This window comes from Perca flavescens, chromosome 7, assembly GCF_004354835.1.
Source record: "Perca flavescens isolate YP-PL-M2 chromosome 7, PFLA_1.0, whole genome shotgun sequence".
Taxonomy (NCBI): domain Eukaryota; kingdom Metazoa; phylum Chordata; class Actinopteri; order Perciformes; family Percidae; genus Perca; species Perca flavescens.
The window spans coordinates 1,526,294-1,542,565 of NC_041337.1; the positions used below are offsets into that span (position 1 = coordinate 1,526,294).

Here is a 16,272-nt window from a genome sequence, read left to right on the forward strand (position 1 = left end):
TACCTTGATAACCTAAGTTAAGAAGCTTATTTTATTTTTGATGCTTGTTTGTAGATTAACTTTTACATACTCGCCGACATTTAACTCCAGGCTTCTCACACTCTCTTGTCTTTCCCTTTCACAGAGAGACAAAACAAACGCACATAGTTACAAACGTCAGTCTGTCGCACATGCAACGTCAAAGATAGCGGCAGCAGGTGCTAACGGTTACACATGGAGGAGGACGAATTAATAAAAAAAAGAAACAGTACAGGATCCATCGTCAGACGATGGACAGGATCCATCGTCTGGCGGTGGTTTTGGTTTCAAGAAGGAAGATGTTGAACAAACAACGGTGATATGCAAAATCTGTCGAAAAAGCATCGCTTCAAAATGTAGCAGTACATCAAATTTATATCACCATTTGAGAACCCACCTGCTAAAAAATGAAGAGTGCTTGAAACTCCGCACGACAACATCTCTGAGTGGTGCAATATCAAAGAAAGTGCCTAAGCAACCAGCACTCACGCAACTGAGTCTGGCCTCTTCTATTTCCAGATCAACGCCGTACGACAAAAACAGTCAAAAGCAGAAGGAGAGAACGTGTGCAGTAACCCACCACATCGCGAAAGACTTGGCCCCGGTTAATGTTGTTGAAAAGCCGGGTTCAGAAAGCTCAACACACTTGACCCAAGATATAATCTGCCGGGTCGCAAATATTTTGCAGAGAAAGCGCTGCCTGAGTTGTACATTAAAGTGAGGCAAGAGCTGGCCAGTCAGCTTGTAAATGTGACCCACTTCTCAACAACTTTATTATTATTGAGAATAATGCTCAATCATCACTAAATTAATCACTTAATTATCTCATTAACTTTAACACTCTTGAGTGTTAATTTAACATTCAGATTTTAACACTTTACACTCTTGAGTGTGGACTCATACACTCCCAGCCCCCAGGAGTGTTAATTTAACACCGCTCCATCTGAAAGCAGGTGATGGCGATTTACTACTAATCAAGGAACCGGCTTTACTGACGAGATGCGCCAAACAATATCGTGCGATATATCGCCCAGCCCTATGAGCAATGTTATAATAATAATAAACCTTTATTTATCCAGGTAAGTTGATTGAGAACAAATTCTCATTTGCAACAACGACCTGTAGTCCTAGTATGCATGTCTTTATGGTGGGAAGAAACCGGAGCACCCAGAGGAAACCCACACAAACACGGGGAGAACATACAAACTCCACACAGAAAGGCCCGGAACGGAATAATAGCCTACTGCATGGTCATAACACAGAATTTAATGTTAACATATGTTTCCCATGCCAATAAAGCTGTATTGAATATTAGAGAGAGAGAGAGAGAGAGAGAGAGAGAGAGAGAGAGAATGTGAGTGATTTGTCAAAAAAGTACATACTGTACTATACTAGCTTAGGCACCTTAGAGTTACATGTTCTTTCTTTTTCTGCATTAGTGTGTCAATAGACCGCTCTTTATTGTGCATTTTTTAATATTTTGAAACTTATATTTTTTGATAGCATCTTCACTTTTACACCGTACTATATAAATAAATAATTACCAAGAATTAGTTTAGTGTCAAGCCTGTTCTCCATCTCTTCCAGTCCAGCCTCTTGGCACGTCAGGAGAATGACACCCCACTGACCCAGTCTATCAAAGCCTCCATCCTGGATTACCTGAGGGAGAAGTAATCTGATCCTTCCACTAACGACCTGCTGGACATGGCAGGCTTAGTGGATCCCAGGTTCAAGATAACATACTGCACAGAAAAAAAGGTGGAGGCCATCAAGAGCAGAGCCATAACCGAGATGGAGGCAATGCTGTATGAGACTGACCAGGGCACAGCTGAGTTGGCTGCTTCACTGCCTCAAGATTAAACAACGGTATCACAGCCAGAAGAGCCACTAAGGAAGAAATCCCTGGGCAGCTTCTTTAAAACTGCAGCAACATCTTCCGCCACACTGTCGCAGAGAGAGCTTATTGAAAAAGAGTTGTCTGCCTACTTGCAGTCTGTTAATGTTGACAGTGAAGCAAATCCATTGCAGTGGTGGAACGACCATGAGGAAATGTTCCCAAACCTGAAAAATGTGGCAAAAAAATATGCGTGTGTGCCCGCCACCAGTTCCCCATCAGGAAGGGTATTTAGTACCAGTGGTAATATAGTTACATGCCATCGAGCATCTCTCAAACCAGACGCCGTTGATAGGCTTGTGTTTTTGGCACAAAACCTCTAAACAACCTGGAATTCACTGGTTGTTGTTACAAAGGGACAACATAGTATGCACGAAATACAACTACATATTTTTTTACTTTTTATTTGTGCCATACATTTCATGCAGAAGAAACCAAAACTAAAGCTGCAAACTTTTCCATAATGGACCAGATTCACCTTTTGTGAATTGTTTTATGTTTAGGTATTGTGTTTGAAACCATAGGATTGTTTATTAAAAAACTAAAAGGAGGGTTTTATAAACACACTTTCTTTTCCAACATTTGATTTCCTATTATGCAGCTATTTTTTATTTTACTGATTTGAAATTACCTGTGACATCCTGCACAAAAGCGCATTATTAGGGCCCGAGCGGCGAAGGCCCTATTGAAACTGAAGGAATTATAATTTTTCTCTTTCTTTCTTTCTATTATTTTCCCGTCAAATGCATTGGCTTTTTGAGGGGCTTAACATATTCAAAAACTCACCAAATTTGGCGGCCGCATCAAGTCTGGTGAAAATTTACGTATTTTAAGGGTTTCGGGAATAGGCGCACAAAAATGGCTCGCTAGCGCCCCCTAGAGCCCCCCTAAGTTAAGAAAATTGAGCCCCTGCAGTGCGTTTAACGTAGACTCACGGAACTTGGTACACATATGTAACATGTCAAGATGTACAAAAAACGTCATTAGAGCCATACCATAAACCCAACAGGAAGTCCGCCATTTTAATTTCAAAGTTCGAAATTAGTGCAATTTTGGCCATTTCCACATGTCGTACTTTAACGAACTCCTCCTAGAGATTTCATCTGATCAACTTCAAACTCGGTCTGTGCCATCTTAAGATGTTAAAGATGAAAAGTTGTTAAAAGAAAAACTTTTCATCATAGGGCGTGGCCGTGGCAGGGCGCCCATTTTGTGCGTTTCGCCGCCGAAACAGGAAGTTGGTGTAACTCGAGTGTACGTTGTCCGATTACCTCGAAACTTTTCAGGATTCATTTAAGGTAGAGTCTTGTGTGAGGTGTCATTGAACTCAGCAGAGACTTCTTTCTTCATTGGTGATGGTTTGACCCGCCCCCTATGCTTGAGCCCCGCCCCTTTCTTAAAATTTGAACCATTTAAGATAGACCCTAGTGTGAGGTATCAATGAACTCAGCAGAGACTTCCTTCTTCATTGGTGATGGTTTGGCCCGCCCCCTATGTTGAAGCCACGCCCTTTTGAATAAATGCTGACCCATCTAAGGTAGATTCTTGTGTGAGGTATCATTGAACTCAGCACAGACTTCCTTTTTAATTGGTGATGGTTTGACCCGCCCCCTACGCTTTTGCCACGCCCCTTTTCACAGCTAATGAACCGTATGATGTAGAGTCTTGTGTGAGATATCGTTGTACTCGGCGGGAAGTTCCCTTTTCATTGTTGACGATTCGCGGCATCTGAGTGCCGCGCAAATGCGCGGTCACAAGGAGCGGCGTCCGCCGGTAACCCCGACGCGCGCAGAGGCGCGAGGGCCCGTCCATCGCTGCTCGCAGCTTTAATATATATTTGTTTTAAATATCCTAGTGGCATTATGCACAACAGGTGCACTTAAATTTAGTGGTGTTTTGAAATGTCATCTTAATGACAACATGCACAAAAGGGCACTAAAATTATTGTAGTGGCATTATGTACAAGAAGTGCACTTTAATTTTGTGTTTTGAAATGCCATATGAGTTACAGCATGCACAAGCGTGCCCTAATGTCTTTTTTTGAAATTTTGTCTCTGACAATTTTGCACAAAACATGCACTTTCTGTTGACAATTTTATGTTTGTTCCACTCACTGTTTAATACATACAATTATGTTAACTTTGACTTAGTTGTGATATCCCCTTTTTTGCATGAAAGTTTAAAATTAGCATACATTAATGCAGTATGAACAAGAATGTTTTAATGTAGACATATAGAATCATCATACTGGTGTGATTGTATGCATCAAAGTTTTAATTCAAGGCTAAGGCAAAATATCGAGATATATATTGCGTATCGTGACATGGCCTAAAAATATCGCGGTATTTATAAAAGGCCATATCGCCCAGCCCTAATCCATTGCGGTTGGCCTTTGATCTTTACAGCCATCCCTGTTACCAGCAACACCTGCGTAGGCGTTCCTTCATTGTCCAAAAAATGGTGATGTTGGTTCATTTATCTGTCCTGGGGGCAGCCTGCCTCTCTCTCTCTCTCTCTTCCCGTTTCTCTATTGTCCTTATTCGACAAGATCGAATATAGTGCCCCTGCTTCCCACAATAAATACAAGAATTATTGGCCCTACGCTCCCTATAAATAATGTCACGATAATTAGCATTATTCTGATTACCTTTGCTGTCATTAGTCTCTCCATATCTGTAATGCGGAGTGTTATACGGCTGTCTCATTCTGTTCCCTGTGTGGAAACCTGATATCTGCTCTGTGAGGGGCTCACAGATAGCTGAAGAACAGATAAAACGCAGATACCCTTCCATCTGACTTCTGTTTGCAATTTAAAACTTGTGTTACATGTTGCCTTGCATCGTCATTGTTTTAAATGCGTCTTTTCTTTGTAATGTCAGAGCCTGAAACGACAAATTACATTACATACAAACAAATAAACTAGACACGACTAAAACTCACAAACAAGTACGCTGCACCTGATGCGAACTTGGAGTAGTTAATGGTCAGTTTTAAATCTTTACTGGCTATGTCCCCTCATCAAATTCAACTCCTAAATGTCGCTTTTCCTGTGCAACTAAACTAACCACGCACCCAAATTCCCCTGTCTACTTCTTCAACTGTCTACAGTGTTACCATCTATTGCCCAACTTGTGCTCCGTAACTTCTTTCCACGGAAGTTTTACATACACAGCGAAGGTCCTCATCAAAGTGACCAGCATACCCTCACGGCGTACTGGCAAACTTTGTGCACATTCACACTCAGACTTCAACATTTATCTATGCTGATATACATACACACTACAGAGTTCTCTTTCTATATGTCTCGTTCTCTCAACGTTTTCTCTATGCTGATCTCACAGCAGTCATTTAACTGAACAAACAAACCTTCAAATAACCTCACTCACAATCTATTTTGTGTTGGCCAACACTTTGTCACAGGTTAGATTTTGATGAAGGCAACATCATTTGGGAATTTACTCATTCATTTTAGTCTTACCAATTAATAATTTCACACCTGAATAATGTCTCCATCCTTTCCTTCCCCTCAAACAGTTCTTTCACAGAAGAGCATAAAAGGGAGCAAACTCTTTCATTCACAATGAATGAAATAGTTACTCACCTCTCATTAGATCTGACCCCACTTCTGACACCAATTGATATGGGGAAATATCTGGAAATGAGATTTTAACAAATGCTGAGTACAATGAGTTCATACTAATGCAGCTTTATTCACACAACAACCAAACAACCTTTCATGAAAGGGAGAACCGTTGACATGCACCAAATGTATATGCCAAAGTTTCTCTCCGAGAAAGGGATATAACCATGTGTAAACACTCCTAATAGCATGTACCAATAGTGTCTCAACAAACATCAAAATAACTCCTTTATAATTTTTGTCCTCACACAATCCAGGCTACCTATTTCAGTGGAAAAGTTACTTTAAAGTGCCCATATTATGAGAAAAAAAAAAAACACCTTTTCTGGGATTTGGGGTGTTATTTTGTGTCTCTGGTGCTTCCACACGCATACAAACTTTGAAAAAAATCCATCCATGGTGTTCTGAGTGAGATACGGTTTCTGAATGTGTCCTGCCTTCAGTCTCCTAGTGAGCTGTTCAAAATCGGCGTGACGTCACAGTCCGAAATGAGCTGGCTAACCACAACCGTTAGATCGTAGCGTTAGCGTTAGCCTGCTAGCATTAGCAGGCTAACGCTAGCGTTTCTTTTACTGTGGGTGTTTCTCAATACCAAGAATGAAAACTACAGACTTGTGTTCTTGGGGAGAACGTTCTTGCTGGTTGTTCTTGGAAGAATTAACTCGCAAGTTTACAAGCACAGAAACCTGCACGGCTCCAAAATACCAGCTAGAAATAAAAACCACAACAATATAACTATGTATTAAAACAATCTCTGGACAAGAAAACCTCATAATGCTACAACTATTGCAATAATATTGAAAAATAAAACTAATTGCGCTTTAATTTTATTGTTTAGCTCAAACACCCTTTACTTATTCAAAAGAGTGGAACGCAATCCCTATTATTAGTGTATAAGTTTAAGTCAGTTTAAATTAAACAAATAAATAGGCATATGCACTGGTGTGTCCTATGTGTTCCTATTAGTGTTATGTGGAATTATCATTTCTATATTATTGTAGTACACTGTATATGCCGAGGGAGATGGAAATTAGCAATTCAAATTAGAAGGTTGGTGTCTCCCCTTTAGTCTACATAACGTGTCATAGCATGTTACCACTTTATGTACAACTGTTCATTTATCATACAGACTGAAACTCAACTTCTAATAAATCGGAAAACAAATACACCAAAAATATGAACTAACTACAAAATATAATGTAGGCTATAGCATATGGCATAATTTAAACAAGTCTCCCAAATAGAAACGGGTGTATCTCATAGACTAATAATATACAATCTATCTATGGTATATCTCTCCTCTGCCTGCTGCTGTGTGTGTGTGTGTGTGTGTGTGTGTGTGTGTGTGTGTGTGTGTGTGTGTGTGTGTGTGTGTGTGTGTGTGTGTGTGTGTGTGTGTTGAGTTTAACTCCGAAAAGACAGTTAACCACATGTGTTGTGATATTTACACAAACGATCCGAAACGGCGAAATAAAAGCCTCTTATTTACGGGACCGGTCTTAAAGACCTCCGTCTTACAGCGGGATCTCCGAGTGGGACTGTCCGAGCGCCGAGCAAGCGGCCCCAGCAGGCGCAAGCTGGCGGCCGCTTCATTTTATGGAGCTCCAAAAACTCCGAAAACTTTGGAGCAAATTGTCAATTCGGCAAAGATTTTCGCAACGCCTATATTCGAAATCTAAACCTTTCATTTCTCGCCTAAAATGTTCTAAGAAGTGAATTTAGTGATGAATAAGATGGCGAAAATTGTTAAAATTGTCCCGTTTTTGGGCTGTCTATGTACTGGAAATCCAACCAATGAATCCAACCATCATTGAATGCCGAAATGAATGTTGGGATACGGGTGCTGCGAAGTTCATACAAGTTACCAACCAATGTATCCTCTGTAAATGGGCGTGTCAAGAATACATCCGGGAATTTTAACTGTTCTTGGCGAAATGTGAACTTGTGTATTGGGACAGAAATTTGGCAACACGAGATGACGTTTCACAGGGACACAAGAACACAAGTCAATAGAAGAACACAGATTGGGAAACGCCCCCTGTCTCTAGAGTTAGCTAGCTGACATGCTCTACATCTGAGCTACTGAGCATGTGCGAGTGCAATCAAAGATAGTACAGAAGAAGAAGATGAAGAGGTCTCACTCTGTAGCTAAAACAGAAACCAGGTGAAAAGAGGATCTCCAGCAGTGAGAGAGAACTGTGCAGTACAACAAAAATATGGTGTTTTTTGAAAATTAAACCATGTAAACCTATTCTGGTACAACCTTAAAATACAGTTATGAACCTGAAAATGAACATAATATGGGCGCTTTAAACTACACCTTTTATGGCCGATGCTCCTAATAGATTCACACATTCTAATCTATTCCTGTGGTGGAAGGTTCCCAAACTAACCTTGTGTGGTACCCTACATACAAGATATGAAATACATTTGAAAACCTGAATGCTGAAATATGCAACCTATCAGCAATGGTACACATAAAAATGGCTGCAACTCTGACCTTTATGCTAAGTTGATTGAATGGAAATGGCCTTTCTATCCATTTTATTTCTATGGTTCAGAGAGTTCCAACCTGGCTGAGATTCTCTGGCTGCTGCTGGTCCCCACTGGAGCTCCACTCCTGCTGCTTTCTGATGTCACTAACACAGGAAGTAGACTGTTCCTCTCCTGTGTGTTGTTTCATGTGATATTTTAAATGGCTACTCTGTGTAAAAGATTTCTTACAGACAGAGCAGCTGAAAGGTTTCTCTCCTGTATGAGTCATCATGTGAGTCTTCAGATGATACGAGTAGAAAAATCTTTTTCCACACTCTGAGCAAATAAAAGGTTTATATCCTGTGTGGATTCTCATGTGTGCCTTTACACTTCCACTCTGTGTAAAAGATTTCTTACATAATGAGCAGCTGAAAGGTTTTTCTCCTGTATGAGTTATCATGTGTGTCTGCAGATGTTGCTTGCGGCCAAATCTTTGATCACAAACTGAGCAGCTGAAAGGTTTTTCACCTGTATGAGTTCTCAAGTGGTTCTTCAGATTTGAGTTGTAGTTAAATCTTTTTCCACACTCAGAGCAAATAAAAGGTTTCTCTCCTGTGTGGATTCTCATGTGTGTCGTTACACTTTTTCTCTCTGTAAAAGATTTCTTACAGACCAAGCAGCTGAAAGCTTTCTCTCCTGTGTGAGTTATCATGTGTGTCTTCAGATGTGTCTTGTAGCAAAATCTTTTTCCACACTCAGAGCAGCTGAAAGGCTTCTCTCCTGTATGGATTCTCGTGTGTTTCTGTAAATCTCCATTCTGTTTAAAATATTTCTTACAAACTGAGCAACTGAAAGGTTTTCCTGTGTGACTTCTCATATGTTTCTTCAGATGTGACTTGAAGCCAAATTTCCTCCCACACTCCGAGCAGCTGAATGTTTTCTTACGTCTTGAATCATGTTTCAGAGAGTTTAAAGCTGACTGAGGTTCTCTGGTCTCCTTCCAATCAGCACTGTTATCAGTCTCAGGTTCAGAAGGGTCTCCAGTCTGGTCTTCAGTCTCTGGTCGTAAAAGTGGATGCGAGTTCCTGCCTTCCATGTGTTGAGTTTGTCTCTGATGAAGCTGTGAGGTCTGAGCTTCCTCTTCATCATCTTCACTCTTCACAGGGACAGGAGTGAATGGGAACTTGGTGATATCAGCCTCCTCCAGCCCTTGAAGCTGCTCTCCCTCCTGACTACTCCACAGTTCCTCCTGTTCCTCTTTAATGTGTGGGGGGGGCTCTGGCTCCTCCTGGTCCACACTGGAGCTACACTCCTGCTGCTCAGGGGTAACCTCTTCTTTAACCAACGACAGCTGCTGAACATCTGCAGCAAACAGAATGAAACAGACACATTACTGACCACTATTCAAACTAAACTCAAACCGGTAATATTGAGAGGTAGTTTGTATCATCATAGATATGAAAACCTTTTTTAAAGGTCCCATTGTTGTGGTGAGTGGAAGGTAGGACCTAAACGCAGGTAGAGGCAGGCAGGCAGGCAGGAGATGGTTGTAACTCAAGGGTTTAATTTCAACAAAAGGCAGCAGTACAGAGACTGGAAAAACAGACAAAGCCCCACAGGAAGAAATCCAAAAACAACGGTAACGGGATACAAAAGGCACAAACTGACAGGCAAAACCCAGGCAGGAAACAAAGTGACACAAGACACGAGGGAGCAAAACACAAGACGATCTGACACGAGACAAAGGCGGGGGTTAAATACATGAGGTAATGAACAAACGAGGGACAGGTGATACAACAGGTGAAACACATTAGGGGAAACAGGGTAATCAAAAAAGGCGGGAAAACACAGGAAGTAAAACAAGACATGACAAGACAGAAAACTAGACTATCAAAATAAAACAGGAAACAGAACATAATAACCAACGAACAGGAATACACAGTTAAAACAGGACAAACAGAAACACAATGAACAGGGGAATAGAAAAACAGAAATATACATAACCGCAGTGTTTCCTCTGTTGATTTGACCGTGGCGGCCCCCCACGGTATCAGAAACAGGGCTGCATTGTTAGAGTGCATGTTGGAGAACATTTGTATTTTAGGTGCATTATTTACATGCTAAAGTAGTGACACTGCATTAAGATAAGAAAAAGCTACAGAATGCTTAGCCTATATGTCAAGATCATTGTGTGTGTGAATAGAGGTGAATAAATATATTTGTTTGTGTTGCAGCTGGAATCTGGAATGGATCTGGAATCTTCTCCTTATGAGGTCATAAGGAGCAAGGTTACCTCCACTTTCTCTACTTTGCCCGCCCAGAGAATTTGGCAAACCCATGAGAGAATCATTATAGTTTGCAAACAAGCAAAGTGGCAGTTGGTCAAGGCCACACCCCCACCCTCCACTTTGCCTCCCCCTCCCTTCTCCTCAATAGCATTTAAAGCTACAGACACAGAAAAGGGCACATACTAAGGAAACCTCATTGTGGGACTGGCTCTAGTGGCTGTAATTCTGCACCAAGGCTGATTTTCGTGAAAGAGACTTCAGATACAGTATTAGGGGACCACTAAGGCCAATATAAAAGCATCCAAAAAGCAGCATGTCATAGGACCTTTAACTGAACTTTGGAGAATTAGTATTTTTACTTAAAAGGGGTGGTTCAGAATTTTGGACATAGGACCTCATTTCCAAGTTAGCCAGTGTGTTATTTGTCAGTGGGGACAGTTGTCTACACTTTTTATCCAGTCCTTCCAGTTGCAGAGTTCGCTGGTGCTAGGCTAGCGCATGTCAACAGTATCTGCTAGCCTGCCATTAAAAGCAGTCTTACACACGCCACAGTACACCCGAGGCAAATAAATTATAACGCCAGACTATAGTTGTAAATTTCTGTTGATAAAATAATGTTAGAATTAAAACTACCCTTGCATCATATTGCAATAGTTATACTTTGTTGCCTGTAGTTGGTAGCATAGGCTACAGCAGTGGCGGAGTGATATTACCTAGGCTACCGAGAAAGCCAGTTTACGTGACAATCACACAAGTTCATTTACCTGCCGCTGTGAGCTCCAACTAATTCCACTCCACCAGGCTATAACTCACATAACGTTACCGGGACATGAAAGCACATGGGCTAGCAATTTGCATGTAAACTTTCATGACGATTCTGTCAGCAATTACCTAAAGTTAGCGGTTAGCCCAGACCGGTATCTACCAGTGTAGCTATTACGTTAGCTAACGTTGACACGCTCCACAATGCATTGAACAGTAACGTTATCTCCACTAACGTTGTCAGTCTCAATCTATCAGTAGCAGCTAGGCTAACGTTACGAAAGGGGCTAACTTTATTAGCTAGAGTAGCCTATTGAAAGTTATTAACTGTTCATCAGTAGCTGTTGGTGCATCTAGAAAGACGGATGGAACCCCATTTGTTGTCAGTGACTTGTGGTCCTTTAGATTGCGGGGGTTTTCAAAGACGTCTGGTCTAAAATGATCACTACACATTCACCACTTGAGTAGAGTCTCCGCCGGTGTCTTAATGTCCAAGCCAGCAACTACTACCTAGGTTTCCTGACTGGAGTGCGCTTCTCGGTTTACTTTTTGGCACAGTACTAGTAACCAAGCTAAGTAAAATTCTGCCGCTGCTGAGAAACTATCCATCCATCCATCCATCCATCTTCGTCCGCTTATCCGGTGTCGGGTCGCGGGGGGAGCAGCTCCAGCAGAGGACCCCAAACTTCCCTTTCCCGAGCAACATTAACCAGCTCCGACTGGGGGATCCCGAGGCATTCCCAGGCCAGGTTGGAGATATAATCCCTCCACCTAGTCCTGGGTCTTCCCCGAGGCCTCCTCCCAGCTGGTGGTGCCTGGAACACCTCCCTAGGGAGGCGCCCAGGGGGCATCCTTACCAGATGCCCGAACCACCTCAACTGGCTCCTTTCGACGCAAAGGAGCAGCGGCTCTACTCCGAGCTCCTCACGGATGACTGAGCTTCTCACCCTATCTCTAAGGGAGACACCAGCCACCCTCCTGAGGAAACCCATTTCAGCCGCTTGTACCCTGGATCTCGTTCTTTTTCGTCATGACCCAGCCTTCATGACCATAGGTGAGGGTAGGAACGAAAACTGACCGGTAGATCGAGAGCTTTGCCTTCTGGCTAAGCTCTCTTTTGTCACAACGGTGCGATAGATTGAATGCAATACCGCACCCGCTGCGCCCGATTCTCCGACCAATCTCCCGCTCCATTGTCCCCTCACTCGCGAACACAACCCCAAGGTACTTGAACTCCTTCACTTGGGGTAAGGACTCATTCCCTACCTGGAGAAGGCATTCCATCGGTTTCCTGCTGAGAACCATGGCCTCAGATTTAGAGGTGCTAATCCTCATCCCAACCGCTTCACACTCGGTTGCGAACCGATCCAGTGAGTGCTGAAGGTCGCAGGCCGATGATGCCATCAGGACCACATCATCTGCAAAGAGCAGCGATGAGATCCCCAGCCCACCAAACTGCACCCCCTCCCCACCCCGACTACGCCTCGATATCCTGTCCATAAATACTACAAACAGGATTGGTGACAAAGCGCAGCCCTGGCGGAGGCCAACCCTCACCTGAAACGAGTCCGACTTACTACCGAGAACCCGGACACAGCTCTCGCTTTGGTTGTACAGAGATTGGATGGCCCTGAGAAGAGACCCCCTCACCCCATACTCCCGCAGCACCTCCCACAGTATCTCCCGGGGGACCCGGTCATACGCCTTCTCCAAATCCACAAAACACATGTCCCAGGCTCCCTCCAGGATCCTTGCGAGAGTGAAGAGCTGGTCCGTTGTTCCACGACCAGGACGGAATCCGCATTGTTCCTCCTCAACCCGAGGTTCGACTAGTCCCTCAAAATGTAATGCGATCATTCAGATGCAAGGGTAGTTTTATTTCTAACATTTTTTATCATTATTTACATCGATAGTCTTGGGTTATAATTTATTTGCTTATTATTAGATACTGTTGACTTGCGCTAGCCTAGCACCAGCGAACTCCGCAACTGGAAGGACTGGATGAAAAGTGTTGAAAACGGTCTCCACTGATAAATAACACACTGGTTAACTTGGAAACGAGGTCCTATGTCCAACATTTTCAACCACCCCTTTAAGTACTTGACATAAAACTGAAATGGCTATGACATGGATTTATATCATCACTGGAGTAATATGCAGTTAAGATAATCACTGGCAAATGTATTTTTGCATCAGTGTGGGGCAAGGAAAATAATTGAAAGGCAGAGCTGCAACCTAAGTAAATGGCCTGAAGTTTATAAGAGAATAGCAGGGCCGGCATGTGTGTATGGTAGAGTGAGTAAGAGAGTGATGTAGGGTTGCACAATTAATTTTGGCTTCCCACGATCAAATTCACGCGATTGAGCGATATTTAAAATTATTCAATCCGTTCATAGAATGCTATGTATCAAAGTTTTTTTTTTTTCTTCCCAAAGCTCCATAAACCACTGTCTGATCACGTGCCTTCATGAGCCAATCAGAATACAGTGTCCAGAATCCAGAATCAATCCAGTGCCATATTGGCAATGGATTTTAACTTGCGCCATTAACGTGAACAAAAACAATTGCGTTGCCTGTATCTTTTCATGACAAATGCACATGTGTGGAAAGCGGTCCTACAACAGCTGAAATGGCATACTGCTTCATAGTATCCTTCAACAAAGGAGGAATGTAGCACAATATTGATGTGAAAGCAGTTATAATTAGCCTATGTGACAATAAAATTTGTTTTGGTTAAAATCAAATAATCGTGAAAATTAATCGTGATCTCAATATTGATCAAAAATAATTGTGATTATCATTTTGACCATAATCGTGCAGCCGTGTCAGTGATGGTGATTATCTTCAGAGTGAGTAGTGACTCTAGAGTCATAGTGAGAAAAAGTGTCTCCCCTCTTCTTCCTGACCACAGTGGGAAATCTGTAGAAGGAAAAGTTAACCCTCTCCTTGACAGAAAGATATAGGGAGACAGAGGGAGACAGAGGGAGTGCGATGGATTGAAGCGTATGCTACTCACAGAGTGACGGCTCACTAGGGATGGGCGATATGGCCTAAAATCCATATTGCGATATACATTGCAGCCTCTTGCGATAACGATATATATCACGATATATAAATTATAATAGAAACATTTGAGAACAGGTTACATTGACCGGAAAGCCAAACTGCTAAATGTATTTTTTTCTTTTTTTTAAAGAGAAAGAAACGTAGCATGTAGTTTTGAGAACATTTATTGTGCAAAACTGTAATTATACAACATAATGTTGCAGACAAATACAATTCAAGTACATTAGTTGCAGAGACTTTAACAAAGAAAAAGCTTAAAGTATTGGGTTTCTTTCCTTCAGTGCAAACCATTCTAAAAGGCACCTCACTTAGTAAGTTTAAGTCCTTGGTTCTTAAATGCCACCCCAGATGCAGAGAACAGGAAAAACTGGTGTCCTTTTAGTTAAGTGACACTGTACTGACAATACTTCCATTATTAGGCAAAGATGCACAGATACTTTAAATAAAAACATATTTCAAACAAAGTTTCTTACCTACAGTCTAATGTAACGCATTTGAGCACACTTTTACGCATTCGAGCACCCGTCTTTGCGTTTTATTTTAATCACATTTGTTTTAATAAAAGAGCTTGTGAAAAGTGGCTTTGACTTAAAACTGAACATTCATCCCACTTTGTAAAACAAATATATATATATATATATATATATATATATATATATACACACACACACACACACACACACACACACACACACACACACACACACACACACACACACACACACACACACACACACACACACACACACACACACACACACACACACACACACGTACATTTCACTTGTCCATGAACAAAAGTCACTTGTCCGGGTAAAGATTCATAATTTTATAATTTCTTTTGTGTTTTGCTAATGCAGAGTTTGAAGAAACCATTGAAAGCATCCAAACACTATCAACATTAATACAATTCAGTTTAAACAGTAGAAACAAATGTGTCCCAAGAATAGATTTCCCCTTCAACAAGAAAAAAGGATCTCCAGACTCATAATACAAAGTTATACTTTGCACGCCGGTGTGCAGAAGTTAATATATTGAGATTCTAAGTGAATATTTTAAAGTTTCTCATTACTTTCAGATTCCTAGTCAATATTCTAAGTTACTATGTCAATATATTGAGATATTCTTAGTTACCAAGTCAATATATTGAGATACTGAACCAATATGTTGAGTTACTAAGTCAATATATTACGATACTAAGCCAATATATTGAGATTAAGTCAATATTTTATAGTTTCTCATTACTTTGATATTCTTTGTTTATATTCTGAGATACTGAGTCAATATATTGAGATACTAATTCAATATTTTGACCAGAGGTAGTGGTGACTTGAACTTATACTATATCTAAAATAATTTTGTAGACATAACAATGGATTTTGCCACTAAATGTTGGTGTCAGCGTGTTTTTTTTTTTTTTTCTACAATTTCACTTACCAAGGGATCCTTTAAAAAGGTGTAGCTACTTTACAGTTGATTATTACCTGATATTTAATCCGCTACAAACGAGTAGCGAAGCAGCTAGTAACGTTACGAGACAGAGAGCCAGCCGTCAAGAGACAAATTAACTTCATGCTTCATCCGCACAAAGCACACTTCTATCGCCACGAGTGACAGCTTTATTCGGCTCGTTTTCTGTGAACGATGTGGGGACGGGGTAACGTTAAAGCGTAGTTAGCATGCTAACGTTAGCTAACTATCACCGGCTGCCTGGCTTGCTGGTTCCGCGTTGCTTTCATGCTGTATTGCTTACAGAGAAGGAGCTGAACAGTGGGCTGGGTCTAACGTCAGCGGTCCACTCTCCCGCTGCTGCTGGGTCTAACGTTAGTTAATGTATTTGTTTCAAATCGGTAAAGTAAAATCTGTAACATAAACGGAATGAGTGGCACATAATAACGTATATAATTCTTCATCCACACAAAGCACATTGCTATCGCCACGAGTGACTTCTGTTTTCAGCTTGTTTTCTGTGAACGATGTGGCGAGGAGGTAACGTTAAGGTGGAGTTAGCAAGCTAACACCGGCTAGCTCGCCGTGCTTTCATGCTGCTTCGCTTTCGGAGAATGCGCTGAACAGCGGGCTGGGTCTAACGTTAGCGGCCCGCCGACCCGCTGCCCGGGATTGTGGGG

At 41.7% G+C, this 16,272-nt stretch overlaps 1 protein-coding gene across 1 annotated transcript; it reads right to left on the bottom strand.

Annotated features, from left to right (window-relative positions):
- Positions 1 to 7,861: 7,861 nt before the first annotated feature.
- Positions 7,862 to 9,171, bottom strand: LOC114559225 (gastrula zinc finger protein XlCGF8.2DB-like). Its single transcript, XM_028583783.1, has one exon. The coding sequence runs from the start codon at positions 9,121 to 9,123 to the stop codon at positions 8,110 to 8,112; it is 1,014 nt and encodes a 337-aa protein (XP_028439584.1). The 5' UTR covers positions 9,124 to 9,171; the 3' UTR covers positions 7,862 to 8,109.
- Between the last annotated feature and the right edge of the window lie 7,101 nt (positions 9,172 to 16,272).